General features: G+C 47.2%; 1 protein-coding gene across 2 annotated transcripts; it reads left to right on the forward strand.

The window, feature by feature from the left end:
• Positions 1-652: 652 nt before the first annotated feature.
• USP5 (ubiquitin specific peptidase 5) lies at positions 653-13,420 on the forward strand. Of its 2 annotated transcripts, none has more exons than XM_008631820.2 (19): positions 653-812; positions 1,110-1,176; positions 3,989-4,122; positions 4,417-4,562; positions 4,863-5,047; positions 5,609-5,703; positions 6,213-6,406; positions 6,559-6,630; positions 7,858-7,939; positions 8,159-8,284; positions 8,724-8,877; positions 9,260-9,434; positions 10,731-10,819; positions 11,015-11,206; positions 11,716-11,859; positions 12,013-12,158; positions 12,240-12,393; positions 13,039-13,123; positions 13,290-13,420. In XM_008631820.2, exons 1-19 carry the CDS (start codon positions 714-716, stop codon positions 13,381-13,383), a joined length of 2,433 nt encoding a protein of 810 aa, XP_008630042.1. In that variant the 5' UTR covers positions 653-713; the 3' UTR covers positions 13,384-13,420. The 2 variants fall into 2 exon arrangements, with proteins under 2 accessions (XP_008630042.1, XP_008630043.1); XM_008631821.2 differs by having other exon boundaries at positions 11,015-11,137.
• The last annotated feature ends 4 nt before the right edge of the window (positions 13,421-13,424 follow it).

Below are 13,424 nucleotides of genomic sequence, written 5' to 3' on the forward strand. Positions count from 1 at the left end.
CCTTCCCGAGCTCCACAGTGATGCCTGACCACGCGCTGCCCGCTCTGACTCAGTCCCAGCAGCTTCTGAGAGCTTCTTAGTGGTTTCCCTCCTTTCCAGCCTCTGCATTTGGGTCCCCTGCCCCTTCAATTTGAAAAGGGTATCTGCTGAATGAGTGTGGTGTTTTCCAGCTGCTGGTGGGATGATGGGGGCACATTCTGTATCCGTTTCCAAGCTGCTCACAGGCTTTTGAACACAACAGCAAAAGTAAACAGTGGTCTGTTAACCTTCCTCACACTGTAGTTTGGCAGCATTCCCTGTGGCACTGGGAGTCACACGTTCGGACAGGGTGTCACAGTTTTGCTGGTAATGATTGTACCATGCTCTGAACTTGTAAACTGTGCATGCTAAGGGCCTTTTACAAGTTAAACTCTTGTGGAAACTCAGGCTTTCCTGATTTGGTAGCATCCTGCCATAAATGAACACGCAAATAGTTTTTTAAATACATCATCATAACAGGAGTACCTGTTCTTGGACAGCCAGGCTGGAGCTTGCCATCCTATTTCTTACTAGCTGCTCATGGCTGGTATGTAGGAATGACCTGTTCCATGATTTAATGAATAATGACTAGTCTTCCATGCCTATCCTAGCAGCTGGAATGGCATTCTTTACCACCTCCCTTCAGTTTTGTCCCTCCTTCCTTCCAGGAGTCAGATGGCGGCTTGTATATCTGCATGAACACGTTCCTGGGCTTTGGGAAGCAGTATGTGGAAAAGCACTATCAGAAAACAGGCCAGCGGGTCTACCTGCACCTCAAAAGAACACGTAAACCGGTAAAAAAGAAAGATACATACACTCAAACTTGCTCTGTAATTGAGAGTTGGGCTGTGTCTGTGTATTACATCAGATACAGAGTTTTCTCTCCTCAGATACAACTGATGTTCTTCCTGGTGAATTAAGGGACACCAGTGCTTCATTTCTGCTTGTGTTGAGCTGTTGTATGGATTGCCCACGTTGTTTCTGTGTGGTTTCCTTCTGTTTTCATAGTAACTTGACTTCAATCCCTAAGGCTTGCCGCAGCATGCCTGTCCCCCTAACTCTTATTTCCCTATTTCTTCTCAACACCACAGAAGGAAGAAGACACCAACTCCAGTGCTGGGGACCCCCCGAGGAAGAAACCAACTCGCTTGGCTATTGGTAAGGAAGCACCTATGTACTGTGTGGTCCTTGTGTTCAGCCAGTCCTCTGGAGCTGCCTGGCTCATCTCTGCTTTGCTCTTCTGCGCTGGTATCCCTGGCCAAATTCTGACTTTGTGTTTTCCAGTGTGTCTCGGGTGAGCAGTTTCTGTAGAACAGTCATTAAGGTGGTAGTTGTGTTCTGTGACCAAAGCTGCATCTTGTTTTCCGTGGATAAATATGTTTTTTATCCTTTGCCATGACCCTGCATGCCTGGCTCAGCTTGGTGTGGGGATAACCAGACTGGGACTGTTGCTTAAACACAGTGTGCCCAGCAAGGGGCTGAAATAAATTTGAGAAAATACATGTCTGAGAAAAGTAAATTTGAAGCTCCTGGGAGATAAACTGTTTTTTAAACTCCTCGGATATTGAACTAGTGTTATTGATATAGATGGGAAAGAAATTAATGGGAAATGCTGCATTAGCATTTTTGGCTCATTAGGTCTTATAAGGCTGATACTGGAGGAAATACAGATGAGCATTAAAACATAAAAAATACTAAAAATCTTCCTTTTTTGGAAGAACAAGGCTGGTGTTCCATTACTGTCTTTCACCAACTGAGAAAGCTGTCATGGCAATCAATGGAGATGCTGCTTATTTGGAGCAGTCTCAGCTGGTAATTTGTGAGCCATTATGGAGACACATAAAGCAAGGGACAGGAACATTTGTAGCAGTAACAGGTTCTTGGCTTGCTGGAAGCTGACCACTAGAGGGGAATCCAGAATCTGGACCGTGAATGTCTTGCTTTTGGCTCACTTTTTCCCTGGTGTAGATGCCGAGTGAGTTGTCTGCTACCAGAGCACAAATACCACTGTTAAGATTGTCAGCTGCTCCCTGTTTTGCTGGTGAGCTGAATAGCACCCCAAAGATCACTTCTAGCAAAAATGAGAGTGGAATCTCTGTTTCTTCAGATAGCCAGTGCTTCTATGTATATGTATGATTGTGCTGCTTTGGGAGAGATGAGGCCTGGCCTGCATTATGAGTTATTTCTGCGTCCTGAGTTCTACAAAGGTCTTGCAACAAATGTTGTCAGTGGGTCGGCAAATATCTGCCTGTGATAACAGCTTAGTGGTGTGAATGGAGCAGGAGAGAATAAAAGAAAGTATTAGCCCTGTGAGACAATGGTCTTGAGTTCAGGAAAAGGTTTTTTTTAACCTTTATTTTAGCTGAACTGTGGTGGTATAGCTAATCCTGATGCGGGAGATTTTTTTAAAGTACTAGAAAGATTTGGGAGCAAAAGGTCATTGGCTGTAAAATGTAGCTCTTGGTCTCTCAGTACCTCACTTTCCCCTCTCAATGGGGAGAAAAGATCTGCAGTGCTTGCCTCCTATGCCTGCATGTTGGTTGATGGACTTTTGTGATGTGTAGTGCTTAGGTACTACCATGGAAAGGGAGGCAGTGTACCTCAGGGCAAGCTGGTGGCTATTGACCTTCTTCCTCATCTGGAGCCTCAGAAGGTTCACCAGTCTGGTTTAGCTTGTTTAGGGTTCAGGAATTGTGTAATGCCCTGGGGGATTGTGTATTGCTTTACTCTTTGAAGTGGTGACAGGAAGTCTCTGGGCTGTGCTGAAGAGGCACAGAAGAGGATTATCTAGGTATGTTGTTGCATGATGCTGGTGACTGTTTTCTAAAAGCATCATGTTCGTACACAGCAGTTTGTCCATAGTGTAAAAATTGTAGGTATCTAAGGAGGGAGTTGCAGGAGATATCATGGGACCGGATATTTTTGACAATAATGTTTTAAGGAAATGCAGTGGTGGTTATCAGAACTGTGTTGCACACAGGATTCTTGAGGCAGAGGCACTGAGCAGCAGAAGCTTTTATTCCCTTCAGAGATTTGTTGCAGCTGCAGATGTTCAGATATTTGTTGCAGAGATTATCACAGTCACAGCATGCAATTTTTCCAGAAAGAAAGGAAATTCAGTTTAAAAGCACAGGGGGTTTAGGCTGCTAATAAGCCATGTATCTTCTGCCTGTTTCCTTTTGGGATGTAGCATGAGAATGCCTGCAGAACAGAGAAGGCCAAGGTTTTCCTCTGAGTACCTACATAATTCAGTAACTGTAGGTGAGGGAATCTGCAGAAACTGCAGATGTTTTGGTGAGCATCCATGATGACTTTACAACTGGCAAATAACCTTTTATGTATGGATCTCCCGTTTCTGGTGCAACCTCTGGACAGTGCAGCTAGGTGGGCATAGAAACTACTGTCACTGTACCTTTGCTAAGACCTTTTCTGCAATTCTGGATGTTCTGGTTCCAGAGGAGCTCCTGGTTCTTCTTGCTTCAGTGCAGGACTCTAAACTACCCTTTCTGGAAAAGGCATGAAAGAGAGTCGGGCTTCTTAAAGGTGCTGGTAGACCTGACCTTTGCCCTGGCTTTCAAGATGATCTCTTTTTGCACATCTCCATTCACTGCCTTGAGTATTCTGGTGAAGGATGAACATCCGTGCTTTATCTTGGCTCTGTTCTGGCCAATGCCTCTCTAGAGCAGGTTTGGTTTTCTTCCTGGTTGTAGTCAGGGTCTGGAGATTGTTTTTAAGCATCTGAAAAAATAGCTGGGGAAAATAAACATATTGTCACTATGCTTATAATTGTACCTGTGAAGTCCACACTGCCAGCTGAAACTCTGGGATCCAGAAGTGGAAGAAAGATTGTGGATCACTGATTTAGATCTTTGTCTTAGTCATGGTGCCTTCTTTCATGTAAGCTGTGGGGAAAGAAGCTTTTCAAGCTCTTTGGTTTCACCAGTTACCGCAATGTTTTTTCTTCTTGTAGGTGTAGAAGGTGGATTTGACATCACAGAAGAAAAGTTTGAGTATGATGAAGATGTAAAAATAGTAATTTTCCCAGACCATTTGGATATTCCACGTGATGGGCTGGAGGGACTACCAGACATGGTCAAAGACAGGGTATGTTCGGGTGGAGGGCTGTGTTTACTGTTGATGGAGAAATGTGCCATTACAGAGAAGGAAACTGCCTTGTAAAAGGGATCCTGCCGAGCTGCAGGGAAATCTCAGCTAGCAGTCATCAGGATTGTTCTGCACTTATACAGTGCTCTATATTACAGTCCTGGCTTGTGACTGAGGCTCCCGAAAGTCTCAGCTGACTTCCCTAAATGTGGAGTGTTGTGGCACTGGAAGCTTCTTGTGCCCTTACTGTGGTAGGCCAGCCCTTCATGTTTTCTCCTGCTGTCCTAATTCCAGATTGCCAGTGCGATTGAGGCCATCCTGACAGCAGATTCAGCCTCACGGAAGCAGGAGGTGCAGGCTTGGGATGGGGAGGTTCGACGTGTTTCCAAGCACGCTTTTTCCCTGCACCAGCTTCAGAACGATGTCCGCATCCCACCGTGGTGAGCATAGTGCTGGAACTCGCTGTGTCACTCTGTGTCTCAGGCCCTTCTCCTGTGCTGGACTGCAGCAGCAGATGAGACTTCTTTTGTGAGTCTCTGAGGGTGCCTTGACAAAGTAATTTCAGGGGAGACGGCACACTAAGGTATTTCAGGATGCTCAGTGTTGTGTAGTAAAAGAGGAATGAGATCGCTTAATCGCTTCTACTACGGATACTGCAGTGGGCAGCAGTGGAGAGGGCTTGGGAGGCAGAACCCAGAGGTTTTCACTCTGATCTCTTTTCCTCTGTTCCTTGTCAATAGTGGCTGGAAGTGCAGCAAGTGTGACATGAAGGAGAACCTGTGGCTGAACATGACTGACGGAGCCATCCTCTGTGGTCGGCGCTACTTTGATGGCAGTGGTGGCAACAACCACGCCGTCGAGCACTACCGAGAAACCGGCTACCCGCTGGCTGTGAAACTGGGAACAATTACTCCTGATGGGGCTGGTGAGAAGGGGGATTCTCCTGGGGTTAGGGATGCCAGGCACCACTCAGGCTGACAGAGATCTCTTCCAGGTATCGGGGTGGTGCTGGCCATCTTGTCACCTGGAACACGCAGTGTCATCCCATTGTGAACTTTCCCACTCTGACCTGCTTCTTGTGTGAGGCAAAGAATGAGCTGATAAAACCTTGCCTTCCTCTGCCCCTCCCTTGTAGTTGGAAGCTTTTAGAATAGTTATCCAGGTTGCCATCTGATTTTCTGTGCTGGGGTGTTTATCAAAGAACCGTGTGTCCAAATCCCGAGCAGAGAGTATATGGCACAGTAACCCACTTTCCTTACTCCAGGCATAAGTGTACCTCTGTACCCTGATCACTGACAAATTTGTCGTGTCACATGTTTAGGAGGAATCTCAATATACTGTCTGTCATGTTATTTGTTGAGAAAAGGCAGAAATCCCCAGAGCTCACTTCGTCAAAACTTCTAGTTCTGAGCACTTTCTTCATCCAGCTGTGAATTTGAGATCAAAGGCCATTACAAGTTTCTCTTTTTTCTCTTTTCCTGCACAGATGTCTACTCCTATGACGAGGATGACATGGTGTTGGATCCCAACCTGGCAGAACACCTGGCACACTTTGGGATTGACATGCTTAAGATGCAGAAGGTGAGGAGGAAGTGGTATCCTCCATAGGCCCAGAGGGAGAGAGAAGGAGTGTTGAGGTGTCTTAGCTGGATTCTAGCTTTCTGTGGCTATGCAGAACCCTTCCTGGTCAAGAAACCCTGGGGTTTTTTGTTACACAGAGAGTTGTCTCATCTTCCTCTCTTCTTTGATTGCCTTTTTTGCTTTATTTTCATGTCCCTCAGGTTTATTTCCCTGGGGTTATGTCTCTGTACGGTGGGCAGGGAGGCTCCCAGGTGCTGAGCTTTTTCTCTTAGTGTGTGATTTCCATGCCTCTTTATAGGGAATGGTTCAGATTTCTCTCATATTTCTTTTCTCTCCTCTTTCTGTCCCAGGTATTCATATATACAGAAACAATTCTTGTTTCTTCCTCCTCTACTTATAGAATGAAACAGAAAGGATTTGACTCTGTTTCTCTACAGCATTGCGCCTTTCACACCTCTGATGTGTCCTTGAGTCTTCTTTGAGGATTTTCCTGTTCTTTCCCTCTGCAGACAGACAAGACAATGACAGAACTGGAAATAGACATGAACCAGCGCATTGGGGAGTGGGAGCTCATCCAGGAGTCTGGCGTTCAACTCAAGCCCCTCTATGGGCCTGGGTACACTGGTATCCGTAACCTGGGCAACAGTTGCTACCTCAATTCTGTGATGCAGGTGCTGTTCAGTATCCCAGACTTCCAGAGAAAGTAAGTGAGCTTAATCACTCCTTTCCATTAGTCTGGGATCAGTACAAAGGTCTCCTAGAGCTGGGAGCTTCTGTTGCAATAATCATGCTCAGAACTGCATTTTTACTAGGTGAACCCACATATCCCTTAGAATGCTCCCTTTTGCTCTGCAGGTATGTGGACAAACTGGAGAAGATATTCCAAAGTGCACCTTCGGACCCCACACAGGATTTCAGCACACAAGTGTACGTAGAGTTTTGGTGAGACAAGGAAGGCTGAGGCTGCCTGGATGCATCCCCTCTGTGCTGCTTTGCTCCTGGGTTCTCCCTCAAGCCTCACCTCTATTTCCTTGCCTGTCACCAGAGACGCTGACCCTCAGTGATCAATAAGGATCTAAGCCAAGGAAGTTCAGCTGAATGCCCTAGGTGGAGAAGACAGAGTGCACCCTGTGTGCATGAGAGGCTCTGAAATGTATTATGTGTGCTATGCCTCTTAAACTGGGGGGATTTCTGGGAGGCAGCTTCTGTCTGCATAACAGCAAAAAGGGGCTTGCTGTCTGCAGTGAGGGGAGATGGCAAAGAGCAGGGGGATGTGTAGGTTTAGGCAGCTTTATTCTCAGTGGACAATTTATGTATGCTTAAAAGAGGCTTCCCTCAAGAGGTAGTGTGCAGGAGGATGTGCAGAAGGAGGAACACAAGATTTGGGAGGGGTTTGCATTGCTACAGCTGCTCTCAAACAAGAAAGCAGCATGTGGAAGTTTGTGGTGGAGGAATGGAAGGTGGCATTTGTGGAAAGAGAGTTCAGTGGTACAGGAGGATTCTAAATTTGGGCAGCCTAGAGTGAGGTGTCCACTGAGAGGGGATTAAGGTGAGACAGCCAGGAAGATTATTGCCTGGGCAGAGGGAGGAATTGGTAAGATTTGGTTCCAGACAAATGGCAATAATGACGGGGAAGGACTGGGGTGAAATGGAATAGCAGGAGGGTGTGGGCATAGGAGGAAATTGCTGAACACATACTGTTGTCCATTAAGTGCCTCATGCAGTCAGTCTTTCCTCTGGGGAAAACGTGATCAGTCTGCTCACAGCAGTGCTATTTCTGGCTCAATTTCTCTGTGCCCTGTTGTCTCCTGCACAGTCAGACATTGCTGCGTTCCCCACGTCAGGCTGCAGCTCAGCTTGGCTGTTGTGCAGCTGCTGTGTGGCTCAGCACCAGCTGTTCCTTCATGGTCTACTCAGTGTGCAAGCAGTGGTTGAGATTGGCACCCAAAAGTCCTGGTAACTTTGAAGTCAGTGATTTCTCCTGGGGCCAGAGAGCAGACCGCAATAAGATAATCTTGCCTGGTGCAGCAGAGAAAGCTGTTATCTGTGAGACTGACAGCCCATGGCAGTGTTAAAGCTGGATGGGTTGATACAGCTCCTGGAGCATGTGAGACTGAAGAAACATTGGTACCAGCAGTGACTTTGTCGTTCCAGAGCCAAACTGGGCCATGGACTGCTTTCTGGGGAGTATTCAAGGCCAGCTTCTGCAGATGGGGAGCAGCAGCCTGATCAGAAGGTGAGGCTTGGATACGGCATCCTCTTGATGTGTGTGTTGCATGAGGTATTGTGTGTGTTACGTGGCAAGGGAGGGAGAACCCTTTCTGAAAACCTGTGCTGGGGCTTGTTCCAAGGCCTGTCACCTGAAGAAAAGCATGGCTAAGAGTAGAGTGGTACATGCCAGGACACATGCTTGGCAAATTATGACCACCTTCCTCTTCCACACTGTTATTTGCAGGGTATGCAAAATGGCATTGCTCCACGCATGTTTAAGTCCCTCATCGGAAAGGGGCACCCAGAATTTTCCACTAACCGACAGCAAGATGCCCAGGAATTCTTTCTGCACTTCATCAACATGGTGGAGGTAATGGTTGAGTCTATCTGGCAAATCATTGAAAAGTCCAGCTTGGTTTTCTTCCGACAGCCAGGGGTGAGGAGTGGAGGTGAGAAGCTGGCAATTGGAGCAGAGAAAGGGAGAGAACACAGAGGAATGGGCCAGCTAGCACCTGCCAGGGTGGAGAAGGAGAGGTGCTTGGGCCTGTTTTCAGGGCTGATTCCTTGGAGAAATCTCTTTTGGGAGTGGCACAGCTGGAGATGTAACCTTTCTTCTTTAGGAGCAGGAATACCATGGCTTCCTGGAGTACAGAAGCTGGCTTTAGTTTCCTATTTGCTGTCTGTTCCAGGGGACTGGGTATAGAAGTGAATACTCTTCAGCTGTGTGCTGTGTGGCATCACTGTAACTGCAGATCATTTTTTCTGCCCTTCTGATGTTACATCTGTCCTTCTAATCTCTCCTTCTTCAGAGGAACTGCCGCAGCTCGGAGAACCCTAATGAGGTCTTCCGTTTTCTGGTGGAGGAGAAGCTGAAGTGCCTGGCCACAGAAAAGGTGAAATATACCCAGCGTGTGGACTATATTATGCAGCTGCCTGTGCCCATGGATGCTGCACTCAACAAAGGTCAGTAATGTGCCAAGATCAGAACAGTAGCAAACCCTATGTTTGTATATTGTACTATTCTTACAGAACTCCTTAAATGAGAAAGGGACTTCTTTGCCACTTCTGAGGCCAGATCCTCCTCCTGCTTTTGTGGGATCGGGCTGATTTCTTCAGAGGTGGTGTGACACGGTGATGTCCCTCTAGAGCCTTTCCCTCGGACACCACAAGCTGGGCTGTGATTCAGCAGCAAAACAGGAGTGACTGCAGTAGCAGAACAGTGCTCTGGAAGTTGTGCTCCGTTCTCGATGTATCTATAGGCCTGCTCTGCCTCTGGGTGTAGCTTACACGAGTCGCTTTGTAGGTACCTAGAGGTGGTCCTTGACTCCTCTGCTTTATCCTCTAGATGAACTGCTGGAATATGAGGAGAAGAAGAGGCAGGCAGAGGAGGAGAAGCAGCCACTGCCTGAGCTGGTGCGAGCCAAGGTGCCTTTCAGCTCCTGCCTAGAGGCCTATGGAGCTCCAGAGCAGGTGGATGATTTCTGGAGCACAGCCTTGCAGGCCAAGTCTGTGGCTCTCAAGTAAGTGTGTGTCAGCTAAGCTGTGATGAGCTGGCCATAGCTGCATCTCTGGGGACTTCTCGTAGTGGCTTGGGGGGAAGAACCATTACTGAAGCGCTGTGGTCCTCCACACCCTGGGTCCATAGAACACTGAGGCAGAGAGGGGATCAGTCCATCAGTGCCAGAGTGGTTGCCCTCAGTGGGCAGAACAGCAGTGCTAGTGCAGTCCTAGCCATCAGATGTCAGTTGCTGAGGGGCTATGAAAATACAGAGATATTCAAGAAAACTAGTCGCTTTTACTGTAAATTTAAAATTTAGCTTTGGAATCAGTACTGCCTGTATGATGACACGGATCTTGCACCATCTCTAAAATTTCTTTAAGTTTTTAACTGTTAAGATTTGAGCAGAACAGTGAGGTAAAAGATGCATGAGTTCTTTGAAAGAATGCTAGCTTAAATGCTAGTAGCAAGGTTTAAAAAACAGCTTTAATTTTTCTCACTGCCTGTAGCACATGTAACAGTGCAAAGTTGCAGTGACAAGATTACAAACGTAAGCAGCTTTCTGCTGTGATGCTACTGAGTGTTCTTTTGCAGTGAAAGTCCTCAAAGAGTTGAAAGTCTTTTTCTAACAAATATTCCATTATTAAGCAATAGCTATTAGAAACAAACATCACATTGAAAAGTAACATTTTGTTTTAATTTTTACTGAGTTGTATTCAAGCACTTTACTGTTGCTTAATTTAGTTCTACATCATGTTGCAATTATCACCTGGTAATGAGTATGTCTCACAGGTGCTTCTCCCTTCACAAACATTGCCCTCTGTTTCACAGATTCCAGACACTTTCTCTCTCAAATTGTCTGACTGAATAATGTTTAACCAAATTCAGTTAACTTAAAATTCACTGCTTCTGTTTCATATCCAAAGAAGTGCTCTTGTGCTTGAAAGCTTCTCAGTTCCTGCAGGTATGTCTGTTGGTCTAATAAAAGGTGTTATTTCCACATCATTCCTTAAGGGTTAGACTTTTAATTAAACACAGTCTGACCAGGCTTGTAAAATACACGATTGGAAGGTAGAGAATATGTACTATTTTTTCTCATCCCCAAGATTTGCATTCCATCTCCTCTTGTCGAGGCTTCTGCCTTAGACATGGTTCTGTGTTTGAGGAGCTTTAAGCTCAGCACAGGAGAGCTGCACAGACTGGTGTATCCCCCATGCTCAGGACATGGCTCTGCCCTACTCAACTGTTTTCTTGATTCAGTTAGATACCCTCAATCTTTGCTGACAAAGTATTTAAAACTATTATGTGTCTCTTTCAGAACGACACGGTTCGCCTCTTTCCCAGATTATCTGGTCATCCAGATCAAGAAGTTCACTTTCGGTCTGGACTGGGTTCCCAAAAAGCTTGGTAAGGAGGATGAGAGGTACAGAGCATATAGGTACTGGGAGTCACATACAGATATTGTGGTCATTACCACCAAGAGGAAAGTAACTATCCCAAAAGTTGCTGCAGGCATCCCCAGGGACTTACCCTTCTAGATCTCCCAGCCGAGTCCTTTGCTTCTGCCCCTATATGGAGGCTGAGCAAGACCATATCTTGCAGATGTTTCCATTGAAATGCCAGAGGAGCTGGATATCTCTGCACTGCAGGGAATGGGGCTGCAGGATGGAGAAGAAGAAATGCCAGACATCGCACCCCCACTGGTGACACCAGATGAGCCCAAAGGTAGCCTGGGGTTCTATGGCAACGAGGACGACGACTCCTTCTGCTCCCCTCACTTCTCCTCTCCGACATGTTAGTGATTCTCCTCCTCTCTTCCTGATGCCTGACTCATTTCCTTGCTCTCCTTGCCTTGTGTCCCATGCTAGCAGTTTCCCACTTGCTCAGACTTTCCCTGTCCTTTTGTCAGCGATTGCCAGCTGCCTCCCTTGCATCCCTGTTATGCAAGGGCGTTATGCAAGGGGGTTTGTTGATTCCTGTTCTGTGCAAGATGGGGGGGTGGCATGTCCGGTGCATTTAGAGGAGGCAGAGCTGGGATTTATACAGGATTTAATTGGTAGGGATATTTAATTTTCACAAACTGCAGTGGGAGGTCAGGTTCGGAGCCTAGGGAGGAGTTCATGAGTTGAATTGTTTTGTTCTTTGCCTGTGTGTGAGACTGCTCTTCTGAAGAAGAAAGGTGGCTGAGAAAAGCAGAGAGATGGAACTTTGTGTGGTGGCTTTGGAGGCTGTGTGGCACTAGACAAAATGGAGCCAGCAGAGATGGGTGGGAGTGGGTGGCTCTAACTTCTGTCTTCCCACAGCACCCATGCTGGATGAGTCGGTGATTATCCAGCTAGTGGAAATGGGCTTTCCCATGGATGCCTGCCGCAAAGCCGTGTACTACACAGGGAATAGTGGGGTTGAGGCGGCCATGAACTGGGTCATGTCACATATGGACGATCCAGGTATGAGGCCATGGCCGTGGTGAAGCTTACCGCTCCTGGGCTGTTGTACTTGTGTCCTGCTACCACAGTGGAAAACTGAAGTAGTTTGGACTTGGACTGTGCCCTCTTGGAGAGATCTAACTACTCTGAGCTGTGTTCTGTTTCCTGCTGCAGACTTTGCTAACCCATTAGTTCTCCCTGGATCCAGTGGACCAGGGTCAACTATTGCCTGCCCAGACCCTCCTTCAGAAGACAGTGTAGCCACCATTGTCTCCATGGGCTTCTCCCGGGACCAGGCTATGAAAGCACTTAGGGCCACGGTGAGAGGCACGGGTGATAGCAGAGTGCAAGGATTTTCTCAGGAGCAGGGATTCTCAAGTTCACTGTCTTCTTCCTTCCAGAACAACAGTCTGGAACGTGCTGTGGATTGGATCTTTAGTCACATCGATGACCTCGATGCAGAAGCTGCTATGGATATCTCAGAGGGGCGCTCGGCAGCCGAATCCATCTCTGAATCCATCCCTGTGGGTCCCAAAGTGCGCGATGGGCCTGGAAGTGAGTTCCAAGCCATAGGAATGTGGATTTTGGGGTGCAAACTCAGCATGACTTTGTCATTCCTGATCCATGCGGTACTCCAGGTTTTAGCAGCAGCAGCAGCTATCACAGAGCTGATCTGGTTGTAGAGGTGGAAGCAAGGAGGAAGAGGGAAGGAATGGCAAAGTAGCCTCAACCCTTCAGGCTGGATGAGGATTACCTGGAAGCCAGTAAGAGAGAGGCAGGGGAAGTGGCATCAAGTGAAGGACAGGAAGGGCTGTGCTTCTTTTATCCAGTGGTCCTGGGAGGTTTTTTTGCCCTTTTGGTTTCTGCTCAAAAAACACATGCACTGCGTGTATGGTGCCAGTGGTGCTTGGCTGCTGGGTGCCATAGGGAGAAGAATCCCTGCCTTACCCATCCAGCACCCATGGCCCAAACAAAAAGCTGGAAGAGAGGAGGCTAAACGGAAGTTACCATCTCCCATTTCCCTCTGTGTTTGGCCTTGGGACCACTCACAGTCACACTTGATGGGGATGCAGTTGTAAATTATGACCCAGCAGAGCTTCCTTCAGGGATCCTTCTCAGAGAGGGCCTTGCACAGGGTGTTAGGGAGTAAGACATCTTTCCTCTTTCCATGACAATCCTCTCTTCATTCCTTCTTTCAAGAATATCAGCTGTTTGCCTTCATCAGCCACATGGGTACTTCAACTATGTGTGGACATTATGTTTGTCACATCAAGAAAGATGGCAGGTAAGGATTTCCACAGTGTAAGGGAACTGAGGTACTGCTTTAAATCCCCATCCTCCCCTCTTTCTTCAGAAGTCTTGGGGGGTTGGGGTTGAGACCAGGTGAGTGGAATCCAGTTGTGTCTTAACCACAGAATGGCAGTCCTGAGCTCCTCTTGTGCCTGTTGCAGGTGGGTGATCTACAATGACCAGAAAGTCTGTGCTTCTGAGAAGCCCCCCAAGGACCTGGGCTACATCTACTTCTATCAGCGGATTCCCAGCTAGAACATCCTCTTGCTGTGTGTGGTGGGGGGAGAGTGGGGTCA

The sequence above is a fragment of the Corvus brachyrhynchos genome, unplaced genomic scaffold, assembly GCF_000691975.1.
Source record: "Corvus brachyrhynchos isolate BGI_N302 unplaced genomic scaffold, ASM69197v1 scaffold3, whole genome shotgun sequence".
Classification (NCBI taxonomy): Eukaryota; Metazoa; Chordata; class Aves; order Passeriformes; family Corvidae; genus Corvus; species Corvus brachyrhynchos.

Excerpts from the sequence above, each read along its gene's own strand:
- USP5 (XM_008631820.2), top strand. The coding sequence starts at position 714 with ATGAACACGTTCCTGGGCTTTGGGAAGCAGTATGTGGAAAAGCACTAT. Across the intron at positions 11,207-11,715 it reads TCACTTCTCCTCTCCGACAT|CACCCATGCTGGATGAGTCG; the intron begins GTTAGTGATTCT and ends GTCTTCCCACAG. Across the intron at positions 13,124-13,289 it reads CACATCAAGAAAGATGGCAG|GTGGGTGATCTACAATGACC; the intron begins GTAAGGATTTCC and ends TGCCTGTTGCAG.